This window comes from Melanerpes formicivorus, unplaced genomic scaffold (genome assembly GCF_026170545.1).
Source record: "Melanerpes formicivorus ecotype bairdi unplaced genomic scaffold, bMelFor1.0.p_v2 SCAF_10, whole genome shotgun sequence".
NCBI lineage: Eukaryota > Metazoa > Chordata > Aves > Piciformes > Picidae > Melanerpes > Melanerpes formicivorus.
This window is the reverse complement of record NW_027142362.1, coordinates 17508125-17531603: the sequence shown is the minus strand read 5'-3', so window position 1 is coordinate 17531603 and position 23479 is coordinate 17508125. Positions and strand designations below refer to the sequence as shown.

At 41.8% G+C, this 23479-nt stretch overlaps 1 protein-coding gene across 9 annotated transcripts in view; it reads right to left on the bottom strand.

The window, feature by feature from the left end:
- The window catches only part of TJP1 (tight junction protein 1), a 192482-nt gene that overhangs the window by 57828 nt on the left and 111175 nt on the right, over positions 1-23479 (bottom strand). Inside the window, exon 1 of one of the 9 annotated variants that reach the window (XM_068143976.1) lies at positions 14027-14104. The exons of 7 other annotated variants lie outside the window; for them this stretch is intronic. Coding sequence is in view for 1 of the 2 variants with exons in the window: in XM_068143975.1 (XP_068000076.1) it covers positions 13544-13576 (33 nt within the window). In the remaining variant the exon portion in view is untranslated. Of the gene's footprint in view, positions 1-13543; positions 13962-14026; positions 14105-23479 lie in introns of those variants that run through there. One more of the 9 variants, XM_068143975.1, reaches the window with a different exon arrangement.

Below are 23479 nucleotides of genomic sequence, written 5' to 3'. Positions count from 1 at the left end.
CTGGAGGGGTTTTGTGTGTTGATTTTCCCTCACTTCTGTGTAGGGAGAAAACACAGTGGTTAACCCATTGGTTGACTTTAACCTGTTACACCACTGTACTGGTTATCATCAATAAAGGACCACGGTTTTTTAATCCCTTTCCTCCCTTTCCTCACACACACTCTTCTCCTCTCTAATACACCCACTCTCGATAGCCACCACATCAACTTTTCAAGGCTGCATGTTTGCAGCATCCCCAAATAAACTACACAAACCAAATCTCTCTCACACGACTATTTTTGAACACAAGTACAATTTAAATGGAGACGAGTCAACAATTGTGTGCAGATAAGAACTGTGTGTGTAGTCAGCAGGGGAGAAGTGTTGTTACAGAAAATGGGGAATAAAAGCATGGAATGAGAGCCAGCTTTGTTCACAGTCAGTAGCCTAAGTGCCTATCAGTCAGCAAAAGCATTTATAAAACAGCTGCATCAAAGGTTTCTGCAAGTTAGTCAGCATGTGACAGGCCAGCACATTACAACAGTTCCACAGCAATCTCTGCATAATAGGAGTGCTCACAGCGACCTGAAAGGTCAGTGTTTTCAAGCATTCCAGTAATCTGTAAATTGCCTTGGCTTATCACTTGGAAGCAACATAATTACATTGCTTGAAGAGCTAGGATAGTAAAGGCAGATTTTAGGTATTATGTTTTGGTTAGCTACATACTAAACTTCACACTAAGTACATCCAAGAAATACTGACTAAGATAAAAATTAATAGAACACAAGAACTTGGAAAATCTGCTTTTTCTCATAGAGGGAAGCCTACTAAGCTTTGGAGCACTATCTATAGTATTTTATAAATTATAAATAGATTTGAGTATTTTTTTTATTTCTCTAAAAACTGTTTGCAAAAGCTTAAAGTTATTTTATCGATAACTAATTTTTAAATACAGGAAAACCGAAATTGCTGAGTAAACTTAAAGGTCTTATTCTGAAAGTTAAAACACACAGCAAGCAGTATCTAGTTTCATATTAAGCATTCTGTTTCATTTGAAAAAAAATGGTACTTTCTGTAACAGAAGAGAAAAATGATTGTTTAGGATGTTTATAGCTCAACAGTAATTTACTCATAGCACAAGGCCAGTCACTGACTTCACTGAAAGATTTTTCTAGAAACAGAAAAATTAGACTCCTCAGTCTACCCACCTCACAAGATTAAAAACTTACTATTTAGCTGCCAACAGCCTAATCAGGATTGTAGTAAGATTCAAACTATTTCAATTATTTGATTCATGTGCTTCTCTCCTGTTACACACCACAGCACATAGCACACCACTAACCTGATTACAAGCCTCATGGTACAGACATCTATGTTTGCTGCTAACCACATAGTTCACCCTGTCCTCTGTAGCCCTTTCGCTTCACAGACCAGTCTGCTTACTCTCCCACTGCACCATTAGCAAATCTGTTTATACTACTGCATTCCAGGTGACTTCAAACATCCTTCATTGCCACAGAAGGGAGTAAAAACAAGGACAAATAGAAAGGATATTGTAAAAAATCCTCAATTTTAATTCTAAAAGAGAGACAGGAAAGAGCCCACACAACATTTCTCTGTTTGCATTTATTTCTGTATTTTTATTAACAGTAACTATCAACTAGCAAAAAAGCATGCTGCAGAAATAACACAGTCAACAATAACACAGTTTCCGGCCTGTTTGCATTTTAAAACTAACATGCTAGTGCAATCTTAAGTAGAGGACATATCACATTCTTGTGAACCAAACTGAATTTACAGCCAAAAAAAAAGATAGATTTTTAATAATTCAATGACTATCTGATTTAAAAGGTATCCTCATAACCTAATAATGCTGGAGGAATGGGGAAGGCAACACCACTGAAGAAGCAATGGTCTCAGTACCTCTCCCAGCCACTGAGTTCTTACTGGTGTTTACACGGCTTCCAAGATACAGAGGCATTTACTGATTGGCGATAAATGCAACAAGGAAACCTTTTCAGTTAGCATTGGTTTACTTCAAATAAATCACATCTGGCATTATATACCCTCAATCTGAACTCTTCAAAATTAAAAATCCAAAGATATGCTTCATGCATATTTCAATTTCCAATCCAAAGCCTCCTCTGAGCAGGCAGAACGTGCAGCTATGAAAACAGAAAAATTACAAAATTTCAATTGGAACAGAGCATGCATTGCTTACATAAGCTTGTGTTTCAGATCGAAAATTTAACTGGAAAAATCCCACTTGGTAAAGAATGGAAGAGGTTCCTGGGAATACTGCATCAGAGAAACTGGAACTAGTGCACTAGCTTCTTGCAACACCAACTCCCCCGTCCCAAGCATAAATGCAGTCTGCATTGTGTAGATAGCCATTTCCTAACTTTAACTCTCTCCTTGGAGTTGGGGGGAACCAACAATAATTTACAATCCTATTTGCAGGTCTTCCCATCATACAACAGCCCTCCATTCCAGCTCCTCCCCATTATTGGGAAGGCAGAAACCCCGGGACATTTGAAAAAGCTAACAAACACAGACAAAGACAAGTCATATTCTTAAGTGTTACAAATACTGCCAGTATTCAGAATATCTGGGAGGTGAGAGGGGCTGCACCATTAGATTTGCCAGGGTCCCCTCTCAGCTGAAGAGAAGGGTATATCATGAAAGCAAGAAATTCTGAACCACCTTAAATACTGTTACCTGGAGAAGAACTTTCCTTAAAGCAGAATATGTCGTTTATAAGGATAGCATTCCACTTCACTACCTTTTTGAACTAGTTCAAGCTATGATTCCTTGTGTAACTGAAGCGTTTACATCAGTATCTCTTCTGAAAACAGCAGTAAGCTCAAAAAGGGGAGTTCTTTATTTTACTGCACGTATTACACAGGTCCTATCCATGTAAACAGTTAAGCCAGAAAGATCAAAGATGCTGCTTTGGCTATCTACCCAAGATTTACACATGTGCACTTAAGAGAACATAGCTTGCAAAATTATCCACAGTCAAGATTCTGCCCTTTCCAGGTATAGAATCACAGAATCATTTTGGTTGGAAAAGTCCTTTGAAGACCATCAGGTCCGACTATTATCCAACTACTAAGTCTGGTGCTAAACCACGTCCCTCAACACATCTCTGCATGTTTGAAATACCTCCAGGGTCAGAGATTTAATCACATCCCTGGGGAGCCTGTTCCAGTGTTTGAGAGCCCTGTCAGTGAATCAGCTCCTTCTAATATCCAAACAAAATCTCCTGTGATGCAACTTGAGCACATTTCCTCTTGCCCTATCACTTGTTTGTAGGGAGAAGAGACCAACACCCACCTCACCACACCCTCCTTTTAGGTAGTTGTAGAAAGCAATAACACATCAACTCAGCCTCCTTTTCTCCAGGCTGAACACTCAGGTCTCCCAGGTGCTCCTCACAACATCTGTTCTCCAGAGCATTCACCGGTTGGTTACTCTTCTCTGAAGCTGCTCCAGGGCCTCAATGTCTTTCTTGTAGAGAGGGCCCCAAAACTGAACCCAGTACTCAACATGTGGCCTCACCAATATTGCATACAAGGGGAAATACAGTGAGAATATTTTCAGATAAATAGTGTAAAAGGAATGCCTAAGTTGGTGTTTGTGATTATTTCCATTATTTCCACGTGGCACAAGGAGGATAAGCAGCAGGAGCATTTCAATGTTTTCTTTATGGCTTCTAATAGAATAGAACAGAATTAACCAGGTTGGAAAAGACCCTTGAGACCATCGAGTTCAACCTATCATCTAACACCATCTAATCAACTAAACCATGGCACCAAGCACACCAGCCAGTCTCTTCCTAAACACCTCCAGTGATGGTGACTCCACCACCTCCCTGGGCAGCCCATTCCAATGATCAATCACTCTTTCTATGAAGAACTTCTTCCTAACATCCAGCCTAAACCTCCTCTGGCACAGCTTGAGACTGTGTCCTCTTGTTCTGGTGCTGCTTGCCTGGGAGAAGAGACCAGCCCCCACCTGGCTACAACGTCCCTTCAGATAGTTGTAGACAGCAAGAAAGTCTTCTCTGAGCCTCCTCTTCTCCAGCCTAAGCAACCCCAGCTCCCTCAGCCTCTCCTCATAGGGCTTGTGCTCCAAACCCCTCACCAGCTTTGCTGCCCTTTCTCTGGACACGTTCCAGCAAGTCAACATCTTTCTTAAACTGAGGGGCCCAGAACTGGACACAGGACTCAAGGTGCGGCCTAACCAGTGCTGAGTACAGGGCAGAATGACCTCCCTGCTCCTGCTGGCCACACTATTCCTGATGTCGCTTCTCCCATGCAATCACCAACAGAAGAAGAGGACAGAGTCTCAAGCTGCACCAGGGGAGGTTTAGGCTGGATGTTCACAGAAAGAGTGATTTGCCATTAGAATGGGCTGCCTGGGAAGGTGGTGGAGTCACTGTCACTGGACATGTTTAAGAGGAGACTGGATGAGGCACTTGGTGTTGGGTGATAGGTTGGACTGGATGATCTCGAAGGTTTTTCCCAACCTGGTTAATTCTATTCTATTCTTACCCAATGTTTGCAACTTCCTAAGTTTTAGAATACTTAGAGCTTGATATGGAAGGCAGAATTTTTTATATAGAATCCCAGCATCCTCCAAACTTCATTTGCTTTAGCATTTGGAAGAGCTTTTACAACTTTCTTTTCCTCTTGCTGCTGCCTTCAGATTTCTTACAGAAAGCAGAAGTGAGCTTGCACGACAGCTACAAGAAAATACTCCTGCAATTTGAACAAAGCATCTACATTTTCATTACGCATCATTCAAGAAGGAAGGTCTGAATTGATTATTTTTTTTTCCAACAGTCATCTTTAAATACAACTATGAGGTTAGCCTTGATGAGACAATACTGTGAGTAAAGCTTAGTCACACAACACCAAGTTTCACAATAATGATTTGGAGAGACCAGAACGCGTCAGCTGTGGGCTAAGCTGTTTCTTTGCTGAGGAAGGTAGAGACAAGAAAGACGAGGAAGAATAGGTAGCTGATTCATGATTAAGAACTGTCTGCTTCCCCTTGGCTTCCTCTACCCCTTCATTCTCTTCTCCCTTGAACATGACCTAGTATTTTCCTAACTTGTTTCTTTCTGTAGTTCCTGCTCTTTCATCATAGTTCTCACTTTTGACTTGGCCAACAGAAGCTTGCTTAAAAATCCAGAAAAGGCAGGCAAATACAACTAAAACATAACTATAAACAGATATCTGGTCTGCTCCTGGTGGAAAGTCCATGTAAGAAATCAGACACCAACCTTTGAGAAGATGATGTGTTTCAACAACCCCAGGTATTACACACACTTAGCTGTTCCCACCTCCCTCAGTTCTCAAGAGAATCTCTCCTGCAGTACCCTAGAACAGGTTTGCTACTTAACAATTTCCTCCTTGCTTGTGAAGGCCACTTAATCTGATGCAGTCTTGGCAGCTCCATGAAGGAGAATACACTGAAGCAAGCATTTTCAGTTTCAGAGATGTCCAAGAAATACCAAGTGGCAAAGACAATATTCCAAAGCACAGAGTATCAGAACTGGAGGGTGACCAACTTTGCAGTGATACAGGGGGGAAAAAAACCAACCAAACCAAACAAAATCCCCAGTGCATAGGCTTATACTACCTTTAGATAGACTTGCACAGCTACTGATGACTGCAACAAAAAGCCACCTTAGGATTCTTAGCTAGTGGTATAGGTACAAGAATCTTCCTAGCTGCCCCCAAGAAGATGACATTTTACAGCCCACTAACCACATCAAAGTAGCACTTATTTTTCAGTCTAACAGGTACTACCACACCAAAAAAATTTAGGTTACAGGGACCAGCAGCTCCAAGACTAATGCAATAAACTAAATACTCAGAGTTGCACAATGACAGGGTATTAAAACAGTTTTACCAACAGATCCCCATTTGAACTCACAATTTTCCAGGCAGCTCTAGGAGGTAACAATAAACAAGCTACAATAAAACTACATAAACAAGACTGGGAAAGAAATTAGCTGCCATACTACAGAGCTCTCCTGCAGCACTCTATCCCATTCAGATGAAGCAAGCCATTAATATCCTTTTTGTAAAGCAGTAGATCTTTCTCTCACTTCCTAGCTCAAGGTTCCCTCTTTTAGGAGCATTAATCCAGCCTACATCATGCATAGCAAAAATGCAAGTCCATTTAGTTCTCTCATACAAGGTTACCCTCCAGGAATTCCCACTTCTGCATAGCTGTATTATTAACAGAGGGGTTTATCCTGTATATGATGGCAAATCCCTTTCCACAACTTAATTTCAATTCTGAAGTAAACAAAAGTTCTTTTGTCAGAAAGCCATGCCTTAAAGCTTGGCTTCAAGATCTTAATACCCACTGGAAATACCACTTTAGGGAGTCCAGATTTATGGGGCAAGTCTGTACGTTTCTTACAAAACTACTTCATGTGGAGGCATTCATAGGCAACAGCTCACTTTTCCAAATGACACGCAGGAGCAGCCCTGAGTTGAGCAAGAGAAAGTTTTTAAACAAGCATCTTGTGTTGAAAGGGTTAACATGACCTGGCCTTCTCCCAGATTTAGTTCTGGGGAAGCCAGCCATCTATAATGAACATGAATTATGGATTTATTATGAGTCTTGGAATTTGTTCAGATAAACCATACTTTGCATATTTAACCCCAGGTACTATCCTGATCTCACATTAGTTACAACTTAGTAATTACTTGATTCCATGTTGTCAAATAGCACCCTTAAAGTTACTTCCAGAGTTTGACAGTAACTGAAATTTCACTTGTTACTTCCTATTAGAAACAACAAACCTACAGATGATGTAATTTGTCTATTACATTTTCAATGAATCCAAAAGCAACTGTGCAAATGTTCCCCACTTGGCTTTTTTAAAACTTTAGTCATTTTATAGCAACATGTGCCAAACCAGCCCTGCAAACTCATGTCACCACTGTTGATAATTTAAGGAACACAAAACCTGACATCATTGTTCAAATTTCACCATCTGTCCTGTTTCATTATGTTACCGCTTCTAGTTAATAATTTAAGGTTATTTCATTTTAATTAACTGTACTTAAACTGAACAGTGTCTCTTCAGCCACAAGTTGCTTTACAATTTTTGTTCATAGTGAATATAACCGAAGCAGCAACTACAGAGTGTCCCTCTTCCAGCCACGGTCTAAAGAAAGACAATCAAAAAGGTCTGAAGCAAATGCCAACAGGGGTTCCTTCAGCCACACCATCTTCTTAAAGACCTAAGTCCAAAAGCTTGATCATATGGCCCAAAGTGTATTAACACGTCTTTCTCTATGCACCTTGCTTATTCTATGTCCCATCTAGATGCGCTGTAAGAAACAGTCACCAGCCTAGAGTACAAGTAGCTGAAAGAGAGTGATTTAATATTTGCAAGAAAAATTTAAAGCCAGATACACAAATGCTAAAAAAGTTGCTGACCCAGTGGAGCAGATGTGAAGACACTGTCACTGGACCTCATGCAAACTGGGCAAGAAACAGTCTATAAAATCCCAAAGGACCATGAGTTGAAAACTCATTACTGCCTATCTTAGGAATAGTGGGGGGAGTATTTTCTAATAAAGTTCATAAGAACAAACTCAAGTGTAAACTGCAGTAGTAAAGAAGAAAGAAGACTGCTCCGCAGTACAGTGCTTATTGGGAAAAGGCTTGGCATCACAAAGAAACCATCCACCTTTGCTCAATTTCTCTTTTTAGTGTATCAGTACTTTGTATACAAAGGGTTGGGGGGACAAAAAGACTATCAGAGCACTACTAAATTCTATTATTGCTTCCTCTGCTATGGAAAATTAACAATATCCTTTAGGATGAGTTATGCAGGCAAAAAAAGGGTCACAGTATGCTTGCCCACATCTCATAAGAGCTTCTCCAACGCAACACTCCCTAGTGCTATTGTCTTGCTGAAATTAGGCTGCCCTCCCCCATCACAAAAGGGTAGAACATCTGTTTATAATGGATTAGGAAACAAGAAGCCTAGTAGAGATTACTAAATACCCTCGAGAAAAATAAATACTATTTTAACATAAAGCAAATACTTCATTTTGTAGCATCTACAACATATTTCATTTTTCCAAGTGTCTAAATAAATCCCTGATGGGCAAAGGTAGGAAACAACTCTGAAGAGTTACTGAAGACCATACACAGCTAGGAACAGCAAATGCAAGTGAAATACCCAATTCTGCACACAATGGGGCAGTTCTCCAATCCTGCAGTAGCCCATCCACATAGCTCAAACAGCCCACAGGAATTGCAGCTTAAGGAGTCGTCTAAGGATACACCACAGCAGAAAAATCCTATGGATAACCAAGCAGACACCATTGTCCCTAGACAAGTTGCCACAAGTGTGGCCTCAACAGCACTCATTACTCTGCAGGATCCGAGGGACGCAGAGTGGACCTTGCAGCATCCAGATGAACGTGTTCCGCCATTTTCTCTGATGCTTCAATGAAGCATGTTACAGGCCCTTGAAACAAGCACACCTCTAGTATTTATGAGTCTAAAGTGCATACTTGAATAATATCTACCTAAAATAGCATAATTACAAGACAAGGCAATGTTTTCATTTCAGGGCTTTTTGGACTCAGCATAAGTAGACTCCACAGAATCATGGAATTCATTTTAAGACTTGCCTGCGGCTGTTTGCTTAATCAGTACATTCAGTGAAGAAGTCATTAGCAATATATTTCCCTGAGAAAACCCTGAACATAGTTTGATATTAATTTTCATTACATTCATGCTATGATTACCAGGAAAAATTCAGGAGATAAGTGACCAGTGTCCTTCTTAACCAGAGGGCAGTTGGCTGTGCAGATTACATAACTTCAGACAGCCCATAAACTTCAGTGTTTGTTTCAAATACTCAGAATTTGACACTGTTAATAAACCAAACATTGAGACTATTCATTCTGACATAGACACACACATGGTTTTACTCTCCTCACATTGTTACTGTAATCTGATTTCCCTTCTGCCCCCCAATATAGACAAGACACCATCTATCCTCTAGTTATAGAGAACAGGAGAACAAAGTGAAAAGAGGATCCTATTTCACACTGCAAGCTTATTGGCATGGTCTGTAACAAAATGGGTGAACAGCTGGGTCCTTGGTTAGGATATCAGAACTTCAATACAAAATTTTTGTATGAGACAATACTTTCACATAACATTTCAAGTAATAGACCCCAAGTATTCAGCACAATTCACCATTGGAATTGTTCACTAGTTACAGTTCTGTAACCTATCTTACGCTGACAACTGGTTATCAGCTATTTTCCCAAGTCCTCCTACCATAAAGTTTTGACCACGGTGGTCTATTGTAGCATCAACGTGGAGATACGCTCAACCTTAACAACCACCACTCTTGACTTCAAGCACCATTTCAAAATACCATGTTGTGAGCCTTTTTTTTTGCACACACTACATCTGTTCTCATAGTATGCACGCAGTAGTACAACATGCACATGAAAATACCTATGACATAAAATAAGCCACTTCTAAATGTTTTCCTTGAATTCAAGATTAGCTCTGCCAGTCACTGGTTAAGTTCTTATTTTCCACTTGACGAAGGTGGAATCAGTTCCCAGCCACAGTCAGACTGCAAACTCTTGTTTACATGAATTTTTGTGCTGCATGTTGAACCAGAAGCAAACGCCACAGTGCACTTCATAACGACCTAGACTGTGGAGCTCACGGCTCTTCTCATGTTACAGGAAAATTCACCCTGAAATGCAATTAAAGTATCATTCAGTGGCTGAAGTTGTCCATAGCCCTAGCTGTAGCAAAGGTTTTTTGATTATTTTTTATTTTTAATTTCTGAAACTAAGTTATGTCACATAAGTTCTTCTTTGAAAACAAAATACTATATTTAAGTATTACTTAAGGTCCAAATACAGGAACACTACCAAAATTAAATGCAGTCATGTTGCAGGATTTTTTCCCCCCCCAAGCAGAAGGTAGATTCTCATAGTAAACTAAATCCTAGCCTTCTTTCCATTATTGGTTTTACTTCCTCATATGCATTTTCTATGCATTTATTGTTCATCTGTTATTACAGTTGAAGAGTCTCACCAACAATCTGAAAACTGACCTAACATTAACTTTCTTCTAGACTTAAGTGGGAAAACCAACATACTATTCCCAACTTGGCTCTCTCAGGTTATAGTGCATCAAAATGATTTTAAAACCTTGTGTAAATATCCTCTACAAGAAAAAAAATACACTGGTGTCTTCAAGTAGGATCTGTGGTAGAACACCAACCCACATTTATAAAAGCTACAGGTCATTCCCTCTGGCAGAAGACACTAGGGAGCCCTTGCCATCAGCAAGTCTTGAACTGTTAACAGGATCAACTTCAACTTCTGATTTAAGTGGTAGATAATAAATATGAGCCTGGAGCCAGGAAGACAGTTAGAACAATGAAAATCCAATCAATTGCAGGCCTGAGCTGAAAGACTGGGTAACAGTCTTTATGTACACATTTAAAACTAGAGAAAAGTCACAGGAACTCAGGTTCAGCATTCAAAAAAAGTCCAAGAACTCAAGAAGTCCTGTCCCCACATTTACCACTTACAAGCATTTCTGGGGTTTTGTGGGGTTGTTTTGTTTTTCAAACCCATGCAGACTACATATCAACCCTCAGCTTCAACGTGAAAAGCTTTACATCCTTACTTATAGCCTGACAGTCATTCCCACAGCATGCATTGGCATTGTTCAAAGAGACATCAGAAGAGATTAGGCCCCTTTACATTCTGCAGTCACAGCCACCACCAGATTAGACTGCAAGCAGCACTTAATTTCTCACCATTTTCTACTGTACACTCACTACCAACAGCTAGAGCAAGAATTTAAAACCTTAATAAAAACACACTCCTTTGCAGCACACACAGTGAAAAATAACCCAAACTAAAAGACAGTGAAGGTAGCTTAAAGACTGTTGACAACAGGGCACAAGACAGTCAACCATGCCAGCCAAGATTCCTTTGTGTGAATTGCTCAGATGAAAAAAAAAAAAAAAAGCTTTACTAATTTTCTTCTGGTCAAGTGTGCCAAGAAAAACGTGCACATGGACATAAGGCCCACAAGGCTAAAGAGTACATTAGCTATTAAGAGACAATTGTACACAGAGGTTTTTTAATGCACCCCAACCCCAAATATGAGAAACCAGATAGCATGTCCAAAGGAAACAAGATCTGAAACTCGAATACAGAAGTCCTCCAATATTCTAGTATTTCTAAAATATTTATAACCCTCCCATCTACAACTATCAAAACTATATGAACAGTATTCCAAGAACTAACACATGAAGCAGAAATAACGCTACCCATCTAATGAAAGCATTTCTGTTTTGACAAGGAAATTTCTAAGAACTGTAATCATAAAGATTATAGTCTCTGAAGACATGTGATCAAAAAGTCTTTTATCATGGTTGTTACTTACCTATTACAAAGGTTTTGTACAGAAAAAGCTACAGGACTTAAAAAAAAAAATACTTCTTTTTCCCCCCTGAGAAATAGTGTACTTCAAATGCCTTTATTTTCTTAGACCAAACTCAGAAAGCATACTATTGAGGAGTTAAATGCCAAGGCAGACTGCATTTTGCAACATTCTTAGATTAATATACCTTTCAGTGTAATTACTTTAGTTGACGTTGTACACGTGACTACAATCCAGAAGTTTCAAGTAACTACTACGGCAAGATATAACTTTCAATTTCACGTCAGTCTACAGTCAAAACAAACAATGCTTCTGTACCAAAATAAAATACACATACACACACGTAGAAGGCAGTATTTTCTCACAGTCACATAAAAGTGCTGTACTTTAAAAGAGTACTTTCAACTGAAAGCTGGAACTGTGCACCCCAATTTTACACTAAATAAAATCTGCAAAGCATAAGCTGATGCAATTTCTCACAATTCCTTGTATGGCAGAATCTTAACACAATGCTACTGGTTTTAGGAGCAAAACCGCTATTTATCTTAAAGTCGTGTTTGTTGTTAAAGTATTTGAACAGGGGGAAAAAGCATGCTTTATCTATCGCTGCACCTAGGTGACCTTATCAGCTTGAACAATCACTCAAAATTAATTACTTCTCTAATCGTATGCATTTATTGTTGAAGTGTACACACAGGTAAAAAACATAACAAAATACTTCCAAATCATACTTAGAAAGGGGCATGCAACTCAGTAAGCCAGCACTGGCATTAAAGTTGTCTAAATCGCGCTCTGGAAGTTTAAGCTGCCTCACACACTGAAAGACAGATATGACTTCTGAGTTGATAAAAACCACCATCATAGCTAACAATATCCAACAACTAGTAAGTTCACCAATAGCTTAGTATTACAGGTCATCTGAAGTTTTTCACTAGTAATGCAGTAAGATGTGTATTTTTCTGCAGCCTGCAGAATATTACTTCTGATTAAGCGCATACCAGCAAGTGACATCAGACCGAAACCACATAGTTTCACTCGAGAACAAACACCACTAAGCTGAGCTACAGCAACACCAGCTAACACACGACGGGAACTTGCCACGGTGAAGCCAAGGCAGTTACTCAGGAGTCAAAGCTAAAAATTAGTCCGAAATTTAAATTAAAACTGGTTTCAAAGCAAACCTTTAATTTTACATATAGGAAAAATAAACCTGTTGAGCGTTCCTAACTCCACCCCGCTCCCTCAGGGCCGTTCAGCGTTACTCACCGCAGTGCTAGGGGAGGTCAGAGTACACACCCTACAACGTGCACCTGCACCATAAACACCTACGGATCAGGTGGAGGACCAACAAAGTTTCTGAGGGATTACTGCCGCCCCAAATCTGTTTACCCTATGTCAGCAACAATCATCCCTGACTGATTCAGCGGCTACAGAAAAATCCTGCAGTACTGGACTCTCCCGGTTAAACCTTTCCTAATTGCTATCCAACTCTTCAGCCTCGAACAAAAGGGCACGGCCTGCCCCAGCGCGCCTCTGCCCCGCAGCTGCAGAGAACACGCTCCGGCCGCCACCGGGGGCTTCTCCCGGGGAGCCAGGCCGCCCACGCCCAGGCAAGGCCCAGCTCGCAGAAGAGTGCCCGGGGTCGACGCGGACCCGGTTCACCGCAGGGGGCCGGGGCCCGCGGCACTCCCCGCCCGCCAGCCGGGCGCCGCCACACGTCCAACAGGTAGGCGGGTGGGCGGGGAGCACTGCGGGAAGCGGCCGGCGGGACAGGGGTCCCTGGCCGCGGGGGCCACGGGCCACCTGTACGCTCGCTCGGAACAGCCGGCAGGCATGAGGGTAGCCAGGCGCTCAGGGATGGCGGCTGGAAGGCCGGCCCGCCCCCTCAGGCCGAGCGGCCCCACAGCTGCCCGCACCCCAGGAACCAGGGAGAGAAGCCACGGCGGCCGGGACAACGGGCTTGGCGGGCACATGCAGCCCGGCGCGATCAGCAGCTCCACGGCGGCGGCGCCAAAAGCGCGCCGGCTGGACGGCGGGGATTAGAGCAGGGAGGGAGCGCCGCCGCCCCGGGGCTGAACCTTACCTTAGTGGAAGCCGCCGTGGCCCTGGCAGACATTTTGTTTCCTTCTCTCTCCCCTCGAGTAGGATGAGTGTGTGCGCGTCTGCAACTACTCGGGCCAGGGGAGAGAAAACTCCCCGCCGCTACCCGCGCCTCACGTAGCTACCCGAATAAACATCCCACGGCGCGGGGAGGAGGAGGAACAGGAGGGCGGCGGGGAAGGGGCGGGGACGGGGACGGGGGAGGAGGGAGAAAGAAAGAGGAAAGGGAGCGGAGGCTCAAGTTTGATGAAAGTCTGGTCTTTCTCTCGCAACGGGCAGCGCCTGGCACCCCACAGCCGGAGCCTGGGCGGGGGGCCAGGCCCGCCGAGCCCGGCCGCACTACCGCCACCGAGGGCGCGGAGGGCGGGAGCGGCCCTCCTGTCCTCTGTACGCCCGTCCCCTTAACCGCCCGCCTCACCCCCGCCCGGCCGCCGCCGCGTGCCTTTCCCCCCGCGCAGCCACTGACATGTCTGCCTGTCGGCACGGCCCATCCCGGCACGGGGGGAGCGCCCCGCCCCGCCGCCTTCTTCACCCGCTCCACCGCTGGGCCTGGGGTCCGCGAACGGTGGCGGAGTGACGGCGGCAAACTAGTCTCCTCTGTCCCCGCCGCCTCCACCGACCGCCGCGCGGCTTCGGGAGCGCCCTCAGAACTGGCCCGTCACCGGGCTCCCCCGCGTGATGGTCGGAGCGGCAGGCACCGGTAGCTAGGGCCGAGCGGCTGCCGGCCCGCTGCAGCCTATGGGAGCGCGGGGGGTGCGGTTTGAACCGCAGAGAGCATCCCGGCACCGCCGCCCCCACCGAGCGGCACCGCTGCGCTTGCGAGCGCCTCCGCTGCCGCGCGGAGAGGCACAGTCTGACGCGAGGCGGCCGGTGCGGGCGGCGAACGGATAGCCCTGCCCTTGTTCTCGGCAAGAGCCAGAGCGACTCAGCCGCAAAAGGCTGAGCAGGGCTAATATTTGCGCTCTCCTCCGCGCCCGGTCCTGCAAACACTTAGGACGAAGGCATTCTCGCACCGGTGTGACGGAATGCAAACTGCAATGTCAATCAGTGAGGGCTCAAACCTGCTTTTGTGTTTGTCTATTGTTCGAAGGGGCGGGACATCAGTTTTTAAGTTCCTAATTGCACATTTTGTTCTTGAGATAAAAGCAATAAAAGCACAAAGAGAAAACAACTCGGGAGATTTGATTTGGTTGAAGGTGGTGACTGCATAGCCTTAGCATTTCCTACAGCTGCTGCTGAGGCTTTAAAAAAAAACCTTTTTCAGGTACTTCAGGCCAAGGGGTTTTGGTGTCTTTTACAAAGCAGGTATTTATTTTAAGCACTAAGAGAAACACTGCAAACATAATTTTTTCCCCATCGAGAAAAAGGCTTTTAAAATAAGTTATCTTACTTTGGGGAGATGGGTGCAGGATGAAGCTCCATCTGCAAACAGAGCAGGAGGGGTCAAGCCACAGAAACCTGAGAGCATGCTTCCAAGTTTTGCAAGACCAAGTCCTACGAATCAAACCACTTCCAAAATAATCACACACGGAAGTGCTTTGCAACATGGTTAATTCTGTGACTGAAACCTCAGTGAAAATATGGCACGCTCTGTGCACTACTCACATCACTATGGTCCTTATGTTGACTAATTTACCTTTTAAATATTAGACCAGAGCATACGTTCCATGACTAATCAGATGCATCAGCTTCTGCTGAAAGGAGAATAGGTGAGGAAAAATCCCAGACTGAAAATAGAGTATTTTGCACTTGCTTTACAAACATTTCATAAGGCACAGATGACAGTGAAAGGTCTGGTATTAGGGACAGCACTTTCTTGCAGTTGTACTTTTATGCCCTACCCATTGTTTTCATGCTCCATGCAATCTTCAGAAGTTCTTAAACTCTTTAAAAGAGGTAACAACTGAGTGGTTGAAATTACTCCTCTGCAAATAAAAGCCTTACCCAAAGCTACTGTATGAGTTTTACATTTGTTCTCCTTTGAAAATAAACAAGTTCATATTCCAGGAAATAGCTGAAGCAAATTCCCAAGGCAGCAGTCTAAAATCAGTGAGGAAAGGCCAACTCCTGCACCATGGTGCAGGGAACCCTAGCCCACAGGGACCTTCTCCCTAGGAGCAAACAGTGCCATCCCTCTCCCTCACACACTCAAGGGCAGCCTCAAAGCTCCAGTAATCTCCAGCGTTCATCAGCACCATCCCTGACTTTCTGGCACCTAACTGCTCCTGGCATCCAAATACCATGGCTTTACTCCCCTTTCTCCACAGAGTCACAGCAGCTGTGCTGAGCTCAGGAGGGGCTTGGCCCCATGGGAGTTCTAAGTTGCAGCATGGCCTCTTGCCAAAGCTCCTCTGCTGGCCCCTGTCATGAAAATGCTAGTACAGATTTCTGTATTTATTAATTGCTAGACCTAACTGCATCTACAGATGCAGAAGGCAGAATGTGACAGTTTTTATGCCTGCATGCTTTACTGATAGAGTCTACAAGTATTCACCAGAATAGGCAGGAAGGAAAAGGCTGAGATCACAACAGGAAGGAGGGGGAAAACCTCTAGGTGTGCAGATGCACAAAAACAAACTTAGGAGAATGTGACTTGATAAACAGTAGGATACAATAATCCCTCCTTTTAATCTGTCCCTTCTTGAGTAAGAATAGTTCTAGGGAGGGGAGGGTCGGCAATGCCTGCAGGTTGGGGAGGAGCAGAGGCTGGGCATAAAGATTAAAGACCATAAAACAAGATGAGGCATATGGCAGGGGAATGAAAGGGAATTGCAAGCATGTGAACACAGAGAGGTCAAGATGGATCCCTAAAATAATGGAGAAGGACCATAGGAAAGAAATGTAGGGGTTTGGATATTGGGAGAAAGATGAGGGGAAAAATAAAAAGGTGGAAGAAAAATACTAATCAAAGAAAGCTCCAGCAAAGATGGAGATGCCATGTTTGTATCATCTTACACTTGATAAGAAAATGCCATCAATCCATACACTAAATTTGTCAAGGAAGGAGATTATTTCACAAGGAAAGACTTCTGTCCAGGGGTTTGAAACATCTGGCAGTCTGGAAGTGGACACACATAACTCTTATGGCTCTCAGAGACTAATGGGATTTTCTTTCTTTCTGTCCTTCCTTCCTTCTTTTTTCTCAATCTCATTTTCTTTTTACCCCTTTATTTCTTTGTTCCTTCCTTCCCTTCCTACTCAACTTCCTTCTTCTTCCCACCAACGGTTGTTTAAAACTCCATCTCTACTCATGAGATGAATTGGAGGAGGTAGAAATTCCTTCTTATTCTGTTAGCATTGATAAAATGCATATATTTGCTGATTGATACAAATTATTTCAACAAATAATGTTGCCTGGTTTTAAACAAAGCAACAGCAGTACCATGTTCCTGTCCTTTCATGTTCTTCTTTCAGGAGAATTTTTTCACCTCTTCATTAACGAGTTGCTCATAAGCAAAGCTACCATCAACTGAAAATGCCACATGTTGGTCAAATCAACCTACAATAAGAAGTGTTGAGAAAAATCTTGAAGTTAATTTTTTCCCCCACTCTTAATAATGTATTACAAAATTCAGCTCTGAAATTAGCAAGTTGTATTTTGTAAAGGCTGTTAGGATTCCAATGTATTCCCTGTTGTCCTTTAGGGAAACAGCAAACCTCTCTATATATACACATGTTGAGATCCAGTGAGTGATACATACAGGTGCTTATGCATATATATATATATCTATATATAAAATATATATGTATATTATTTACACACCCACACATATATATATATGTAAATACTCTATATATATAGTGCATCCAGTCATATACAGATATATACCAAGTTCCATCTATTAGCTGACAGACTGGAATTTTAAATCATATTCCTGATATTGCCATTTTCGGTCCTGAAAAAAGGATGGCTTCCTCATCTTTAGAGAAGAAACTGTCTTAAAAGACAACAGCTGAGGAAAAGCAAATGCTTTACTCATCCTTTAAATAACTGCTACTGAGAAATATCTAAAAAAAGTACTCATAATTTCTTGGTAGGAAACCTAAAAATAAAACTACTATTTAATCCGTATAGTTCAAACCATAACCCTAAATTGATTCAGAGGACACAGAAGGACAATCAGACATGTGAATCTTCCTTTCCAACTGAAGGCATGTGTATCTGTTACACTGCAAGAGCAGGAAGTCTATTCTCTACTTTTTGTCTACTTCATTTTTTAAGAAATGTTTTGACCACTTAAAGATGGAGCAGAAGGAAACTGCAGAACCACAGCCACTACAGAGACAACTTCCTGTGGGTTTTGTGGTGTGTGTGGCTCAGAATGAGAACAATTCATAAAAGATCTTTTAGAGATATCAGATGGGTTTGATGCCCTATGAGTCTTGTGATACTTAGCTATATATTATCAATAGCTTATCTATTATCAGTGCAGTCAAGCACGTTAGTTGATATTGTATGGTCTATATTTGTAATTGCCACCTGATTCCAGAATTTCAGGAACAAATACAAAAGAGGAAGAGAAAAATCAGAATTCACTACGTAAACCACAAGAGAAGAAACTGTTTCCACCTCAAGAAATAAGAAAGCGGTTTAAAGAAGGCTGTGGGAACTCCATGTCCTTAAAATTACACTTAATTTCAGTGCCTTGCTGAATCAAGTCCCTAGGGAAAAAAATAAGGTAGTAATGATTCTTATCTTTCTCCCACTTCCACACAGTTAAAGCGTGCTTCCTATATCTACTTCCTTTCTAAAAGGCTGCGTACAACTACAGGTGTCTCTTCTAAAAGAACTGTAGATAATTACTCAGTATGCAGTGAATAATCTTCCAATGACTCATCGCCTCTCTCATATTGGAACTGTCAAAGGCAAAATTCCGAACCTTTGTACTTTACCTCTCATTAACAGGCTAAAGCATACTCCTCAAATACATACCAGAAGCTGGATATGCCCTGAATGGGAATAAACCAAACCTGTTTTGATAGTCAGCCTGACTTGAACTTCTGTTGTTCTCAACTCCTTCATTGTTAGTTTGTTTAACACCTTAAAAAAAAATCACTATTATTACGTTTAACACAGTACAAGAATTTTCTGTTCAGCCAGAATACCACTTCAATTTTTAGGGAAACGACAAGTGTACAAACAGAAGTAGATTTCAGAAGCAAAGATAGATTATTTTCAGCCTTTAAAATATTTGAAGAATTTACCACTGTAGAGCTGAAGAGTAGTTTCTGGATTTTTTTTTGGATATCCTTATAAAAAGAAACTCTTGTCTCCTTTGCTTTGCATCAGGCTTGAGAGAATTTTGTCATCTGTAGAATGATGAGCAGTGACAAAATCTGAGACCACTGTTGAAGAAAATGTTACCAGTGTGTTTTAATCTTGGCACATGACAGTAGGGCTAATTTCTTACAGAAATGTTATGTAAAATCATTCTGCTTTCCATCTCAGACAGACACTTTGTGAATGGGACTGTGTATTTAAATGCACTGCAGCTGACCAAGGCTGATTTTATGAAATGCTTCACTGTAAGTAGCCACTGGATAGCAAAATGTCAGATATTCTGAAGCTGTTCTACTTTGGTAGAGAAGGGACAGTGACAATAACCAAAGACAACTGTGAAACTTAAGCAGGAATACATGCACTGCTGATAGGGTTCCAGTCTGATAAACAGTTACCCCACAGACAAAGTACCACACATGCTCCACTGCTCGCAAATTCTTATTTTTTCCTATTTTGCTTTCAAAAGCATGCTCTCACATGAGTGGCAGTTTATTTAAAAATGCTTGCAAGAAAGACTAACTGCAAAGGTAGTTTTGCTAAGTAAAAGTGATGAACAAATGCACATCACAATAAATACCTTTGTTACTATAAAAAACCAAGTATTTTGGAAAGGCAGCCCAGAGACAGCTTAATAGAATTGATTTATTTAACTGCCTTGCTGGCAAACAACTCTGTGTTCCAAATCTGAAATTTTCCATGAACCCTTGCAGAAGATACAAAGTGACAAAACCATTCTCTGAAACCCAAACAGAGATCCACATGTGTAAGGCCTAAAGAATCTGAAGAGGAAAGGTGGTTGTAGAGGTGTGGTTTTCCAACCCAGGTAGTTTTGAAACGTGAGACGGTTTCTCCAGTTTCTTGAGCACAAATATCAGGGTTGCCACGAGTACCACAAGAAATTATCATTACTCATTTCTGTTAATGAGATAGGAATCCATACAGAACAGGAAAGTATGTACTAAAAATTGTTGTATTCCATAAAAAATCCCCATATACTAAAAATTGTTATATGGCTAACAAAGCTTCTAGATAATACTGCAAAAGTGTGAGCTCATTTGCTTCCTAATTCTTCATATAATAAAGACTTTGTTGTGTAATTGCAAAATGCTGACATTTATGCACTATCATCCATTTTTATTGTCATTCAGGTTTTGACTTTTACAATCTCAAGATTTATTGTCATCTCCCAGCCCTTTTTATTATATCTAGCACAAGACTCCATTCATTTGTTTAAAATTCACAATCACAAGCCCATCAAGTCAGGGGACTAACAGTGTACTCAAAAGAAGGAACACCAGATTACACCCAGTAATACCAGTGTTAATCTTTACCTTGGTAAATTCTGTCCTAGTGGCACCTGCTTTGTAAGAGTGACTTTAGTAAGGTTTAGAGGAGGTAAAGGGATTAAGCTTCTGATGGCCACACCTGAAGTTTATGACCCCTTTCCACCTTAGTATTTGCTTTTGTTTCTGCCTCCAGATACTAAAAACAATTAAAAGAAAAGCACTTTAAAAAACGTTGTTGTTTGTGTCAGCGGAAGAAACTCAAGTTATCTTATTTGTACTCCCTGCAGCTTTCTTGAGTAGGTGTTATTGGACGATAATATTGCACAGTGGTGGTGTCAGCACTGGACTGCAATGGTTTTGTTGGGGTTCCCTTTCAAAACCATTATCGTTCAAAAATATGCTAAATGGGAGACATGAAAGTCTCAAAGATTACTTTGCTATGAACATAGTTTTATGGGTTTAAACTCCATGTTTCAATAACTCAGTCTCCACCCTCAATGAACCTTGTTTGAGACTGTAATGGGTTGGGGCAGACCCCCTCCCCACCACGCGCAGAAATAACGACTCAGACAAACAGATTGCAAAAGTGATGGAAAGTTTAAATAGAGAACAGTGAGTGCATGCAGAAAAAAAACAACTAGAAATACAGTGACAAGAGAGAGAGACCCCAAAACAGACCCAGAGAGATCCCATCCCCACCTGGGGGTGCACCCAAACCCCCAGGGCTCCTCCTTCCCCCCCCCACTGCTAGGCTAGTCTCAGCTGGCCAGATCTGAGACTGCCCATCCCCCTGTGGCCTCGGGCCTAGCCAGGCCCATGGCCGGGAGATCTCTTCCCCAGTTACCAGGTGGCGAGGAGGAAGGAAAGAGGAAGTGCCAGACCCCGCCGTAAAACTTAGAGTGGTGCAAGGGATCATGGTAGGAAATAACCTAATTTCCTGTGCCCACCCACTGGGCTGGACTTCTGGACACAGGAAACACCCCTGTAGCAGAGGGCACCCAGCCAAACTACGACAGAGACAAATTCACCAAGCATCACATACGTCCCATCTCAAAGTTAAGAGTGCTTGTCAGTCACTTTTAGTCTGTAGCAACTAAGGAGACATCTGGTTATCCATGATATTATATATTCTATTTCAGCTGTGTCTGCAATCAATAGCAGAATTTATCTCCCAGGGACAATATGTTTTTGCAGTGTGCCCTGGTGGAATAGTTAATCTGTACTGTTCTAGTATGGTTAATATTAATCTTTTTAATTATGCAAATACAACTCATTACAAGTTTTTAAAATAAAAGTTTTCATTTTATGTAACAGTTTCAAGATGGCAATGTACAAGAGAGGATAATAGAATAGATAGTGTTTAGTGTAGGAGGAAACTGCCATATTGTCAGGAAAGAAAACACGTCACAGGTTGGCTTGGCTTTCAGGCTTTGGTATGACACAGCATATGAAATCAGTAAGCAGCGTACACTAACATGATGGAGGCCCCCACACGCCTTCAATGTTAGTTGACCACTCCTGCTCTTGCACTGTATCACCACCTCTATAGCTGCATCAAGCTAACTGCATAGGGATAATGGAAGTTATAATGGTTAAAAAATTATCCTTGTAGCAGGAATAAATGACCGAAAGTGGGCACATCCAATTTACTGGCAAGGATAACATAATTGTGTATCTACAGTTCAGTAGCATCTATCTACACTTCAAGCATACAGATCTCCTCAGTTACAGGTTTCCAAACAAATGGCATCCTCTGCCTTGCAGAGGTGAGGCACCCATACCTCATCTAGGCTAAGATTGCTTGCTTCACTTCCTGGGTAACTGCATTTCATTTTTCAAGTTGTCCTGTAAGATATGGCACCACGCGTGTACATCTTTTTTAGTTTGGAGATTATGTAGTATTGGCTGTATACAGAGTCAGTGAAACCAACTGTCACTGAATCACTCAAAAATGCTCAAAAACATGCATGCATTTAAACTTGGTCCCATTGACTGTAATACACTTTCAGTAAGATAATTTTTAGAAATAGCTAAATAGAATTTTAGTTCAAGATTTACAAAACGAAGTGTTGATCACAGACTAACACTAGGCATGCTTAACACAGTAAACCAAGAGGTTCAAAAAGATGTGAATTACTAAAGGAGATTTTTTTTATGAGTCATCACACTGCTTGTACTGATACAGAGTCCAAACTTCACTTCTCTCAGTTGGTTAGACTCAGTCTGGATCTCTAGGCATTTATACTGCAAAGAGATCTGTAAACTGACTTCCATTTAGCAAACCAGAACTTTGCTATCAAAATTCACAGGTGGAATCTTTCTCCAAGGAAGGAGGGCTCAATTCTGGCCTTAGCTGAGTGCTGCTGGATAAAACTGGTTGCACATTTGCTTACTCAGAAAACATTAGCATTTGAGAAGATAAACATACGTGACTATGGTTGTATCTTTACTTGAATTCTAACTTTAAATGTGAGAGAGTCAGAAACTTTCCTGACTGCTGCATTTGCCAGAGAAACCTCCCCTGTTGATAGGACTACATGCCACAGCCAGTATTGCAGTGATGCCAAGAGGCTCTAGACAGAACCATGCTTTAATCTAGCTAAACATATACAGACAGTACAGAAAGATTCAAACCAAAAGTATTTACAATGCGAAGTTAACAGGGCAGGTGCTGTATTGACCACACTTGGGTGAGTGTTTTTCACATCTAGGTTGCACAGGCTTCACAGAAAACTGCACATTATATCAATTTCATTAGCTAAATCTTTTCTTTACACATCTGTCAGTTCAATCCACTGTGCAAGCTGAAAAACTGTAACTGTTATATCTTTTTTTAAACGTGTGATACTTTAATACTTGTGAAAAGTGCCAAAGCAAGAGCCTAGGGACTGAAATGCTGATTTTTAAGAGCAGGTAAGCAAGCACAAGCATCCCCTGTGAAGCCCAGTCAGTGTGGCTGTTTTCAGTCCCTCAATCCCTTTGCCTTAAGGCTTGTCCATTATTTCCAATGCTATGCTTTGGTCTAATACATGATTCAGCTTCTCCCAATACATCTTGTTCCCTGACCAGCAAGTCTTTCTGAAAGCCTTTTCAAAACTTGAGAAGCCAATGTTGCCAAGTGTGAGAACCTTCGTGAGTCATATAATACTCTTATACTGTTTTAAGATGAATAAATATTATAATTGACAACAGGATGCTTGACACTGATTTATACAGCTTCTTATGATAAATCATAGAATTGTTTTGGTTGGAAAAGACCTCTAGGATCATGGAGTCCAACCACAAACCTGAAACCACCATGGCCATTAATGTAACAAGTGTTTCAAAGAAGGTCTTCCACAGATGTAGACTT